The sequence below is a fragment of the Amphimedon queenslandica genome, unplaced genomic scaffold, assembly GCF_000090795.2.
Source record: "Amphimedon queenslandica unplaced genomic scaffold, v1.1 AMPQUscaffold_12218, whole genome shotgun sequence".
Lineage (NCBI taxonomy): Eukaryota > Metazoa > Porifera > Demospongiae > Haplosclerida > Niphatidae > Amphimedon > Amphimedon queenslandica.
In genome coordinates, this window is record NW_003547543.1 from 13,850 (window position 1) to 17,015 (window position 3,166).

Here is a 3,166-nt window from a genome sequence, read left to right on the forward strand (position 1 = left end):
AATGATGGTAATGCAGCTACTGTGAGTATACCCGAAAACAAGAAATACGTTTCAAGGAGGCAGCTTCATAGTAAAACGACCCATTGGCGGGGAAGTATCATAACTAGACCCATTCATGCTCCTGGATCACTTTGGCCCAGTTGAATACGGCCCGGGAGAAGCTGTGAGCTCTCCTGATCACCCTTACCGTGGCTTTGAGACTGTGAGCTACATTGTATCTGGTTCCATGCAACATAAGGACAGTGCTGGTAACTCTGGTACTCTATCAGAAGGATGGGTACAATGGATGACTGCTGGATCTGGTGTCGTACATTCTGAAATGCCAAGCAAGGACATTATTAAAAATGGCGGAAAAGTTGAAGGTTTTTAATTATGGGTTAACCTCTGAGCAGATCCCACCTCGTTATCAAGACACGCCTCCAGAAAGGATACCGGTTGTGACCACGCCCGATGGCAAAGGGAGGGTAAAAGTGATAGCTGGTGAAAGTCTCAGAACCAGCGCCAATATTGAGACCCAGACCCCCATAATGTACCTTGACATTCATCTCAAGGAGGGAGCCAGTTTCACTCAAAGTGTCCCGAAAAAGTACAAAGGTATACTGTACGTCTGGAGAGGATCAGGTTATCTTAAATTGGTGAGGGTACAGAAAAAATTAAATGTCAAAAAGGGTCAAATGGGAGTAATGGGTGAAAGAGACAGTGTAACAATGACAGCAGCAGATGATGAGGAGATGCAGGTATTGTTAATAGCTGGGGAGCCATTGAATAAGAATGTTGTTCGTTCAGGACCTTTTGTGATAAATACATGGGCGGAGATACAGCAGGCTTATAGTGACTATCAGTCTGGGAAACTGGGGCAGATTGAGGGGGTGGAGGAGAGATATGCTGCTACTGAAGCTGCTAAAAAGAGACAGAAAGAGTCGGGAAGATGGCAAGGAGATTTATAACTGTGGTAATAATAATAATGCTATAATCCTTTGTTATAACTATTACTATTTTGTTTGTCAAGTAAATTAACAGAGATAGAGTAGGTGTGGCAGTTATGAGACACATACAGAAAAATGCTGATAACTTGAGACAGGAGTTGAATTTTTGAACAAAATCTTTTTATGTATTTGTTTACATTATGGGCTATTGGGATAACATTACAAACGTAACTTATACTTCCCTACAAAGATTTTAAAAATTGCAAAATTTTCTTTCTCTAAAAATGAATTATGAGACAAAACACTAAATATGAGACACAAACAAAAAAATGGTTTATGTTGTTCTTACAAACAGTTTTCACAGATAAAGATCTCAGGTATACATTTTTTACTCTTAACACCAGTACATTTAAAATCAAACCACTTTTCACAGCCACCATCACATGCGATCCATAAGTCATTACTTTCCAGAGATGAAATTCCACATTTTGGGCATATAGCTTCATCATCACTAGCATCTGTTTCCTGCCCTGAATCATCCAATTTCAGTTCACTGACCAGACATTCTAGTTTAGCCTCTTCAGGTGTCTTCGCTGTACCTTTTCTTCTTTCTGATCTTGCTCCTTTCTGTCCTTGTTTTTCTTGTCTCTGCCTTGCTTTTTCTTTCTTCATCTCCTCTTTCTCAATTTTCTTTCTCTCTCTTTCAATCTTCCTTTCAGCTTTCAGTTGCTCATTGAGTTTTTTCCTTTCTTCCTTTGCCTTCATTTCTTCCAAAACCTGAGATTCAGTAATACATATTGCTCTGCTATTGAGACCTCCTCTCCTTGTAACACGTTTCGCTTCAGGCAGTACTAGCAATTCTTGAAGGTCAGAAGATGCTTTACTTCTCTCACTTGATAAGTGAGAGGATGAGCTATCAGACAAAGTATCACTGACATTCAATTCAGGATGATTGATTTTCAGCCATGCAATATAGCCCGGTCTTGTAAATCATATTTTTCCTCATATCTCTTTTGATACAATGCTTCTAATTTGGGTGAAAACAGCAGACTACCTTGCAGCTGATCAGAAATATTCCTAGGCTCTGGAGTACTTTGGTGAGTGGAATAAGCTTTTGATGGTGCTATTTGTCGGTCAGTCACTTCTCCAGGATTAATGGGCCACACTCCAGTCTTCTTAAAGCCTTTCATTATATTCATAGGTGTGAATGATGCTGGATATGCTTCACCAACTAATGAAGCAATCACATCTACTGTAACAACTCGTCCTGGATTTTGACTCATATAATTACTGCATGCCTTGTTAAAGTTACTTTTAAAGGATTTAAAAACCCCCACATCTAAGGGCTGTAGCAGATGACTAGTATGAGATGGTAAACAAAGTAAGTGAATGTCATTGGCACGGGCCAATTCAATCAACTCAATCGAAACATGTGAACCATGTCCATCTTGTAGAAGAAGTACAGGTCGAGTTGGTGGTATATTTTGAATAAAAAATTTAAACCATTCAACGAACAGCTCAGATGTTATCCATCCTGAATCACTAGTAACAAAGAGAGTATTAGGGACTGCTCCTTCTTTTTGCAGTGGAGGAACGGGTCTTTTACGAGGGTATATCATCATAGGAGGTAAAGAAATACCACTAGCAGAAACACATGACAGGATGGTATGAGTACGACCTTTCTCAGCTGCAGAGACAGCATAAACGTTTCTGCTATGACTTTGCCTGGTTTAAAAACTATCGTAACACCTGTCTCATCACAATTATATATTTGCATAGGCTTTGACACCAAATTAAGTCTTCCATATATAGCCCCGAGCTTACCAAAAAAGTCATTGATTGTATCTTGATTTTCACAAACAGCTCGGCTATATGATAAAGGCTGAGGTGACCTGATTGACAATTTGGGATGACGTCTCATGAAGCCCTCAAACCACCCTCTTCCAGCACTAGCATTTTTAAATGGATGGGGTTGTTCAGTCTTTTCGCCAAATGCAGATCACGTGAGAATTTATTTTCCCCGTGACGTCATAATGGCGGGAAAGTAATGGCTGGCTTTGTGTTGCTTTTTGTGCAATTGATATGATGCTGGATGGTTTATAGTTCTATATAACAGCCTCAAACTGAAAGCAAGGATGTGTAGAATCATTAGGTTAGTTTTTTGGTTGAAAATTTAGCTATACTTTAGCATTAATCCCTGGTGCTTGTAACTAGTCTTTTCTATCTTGCTCTATAACAAT

General features: G+C 39.5%; 1 protein-coding gene and 1 pseudogene across 1 annotated transcript; one reads left to right on the plus strand and one right to left on the minus strand.

Annotated features, from left to right (window-relative positions):
• The first annotated feature begins 20 nt into the window (after positions 1-20).
• Positions 21-1,076, plus strand: LOC100634337 (pirin-like). The gene has a single exon (XM_011409393.2). The coding sequence runs from the start codon at positions 345-347 to the stop codon at positions 945-947; it is 603 nt and encodes a 200-aa protein (XP_011407695.1). The 5' UTR covers positions 21-344; the 3' UTR covers positions 948-1,076.
• Positions 1,077-1,871: 795 nt separating this feature from the next.
• Positions 1,872-2,907, minus strand: LOC100634460 (jerky protein homolog-like; annotated as a pseudogene).
• Positions 2,908-3,166: the final 259 nt, after the last annotated feature.

Bases quoted from the DNA above. Each gene is read 5' to 3' on its own strand.
- LOC100634337 (XM_011409393.2), top strand. From the start codon at position 345: ATGGCGGAAAAGTTGAAGGTTTTTAATTATGGGTTAACCTCTGAGCAG.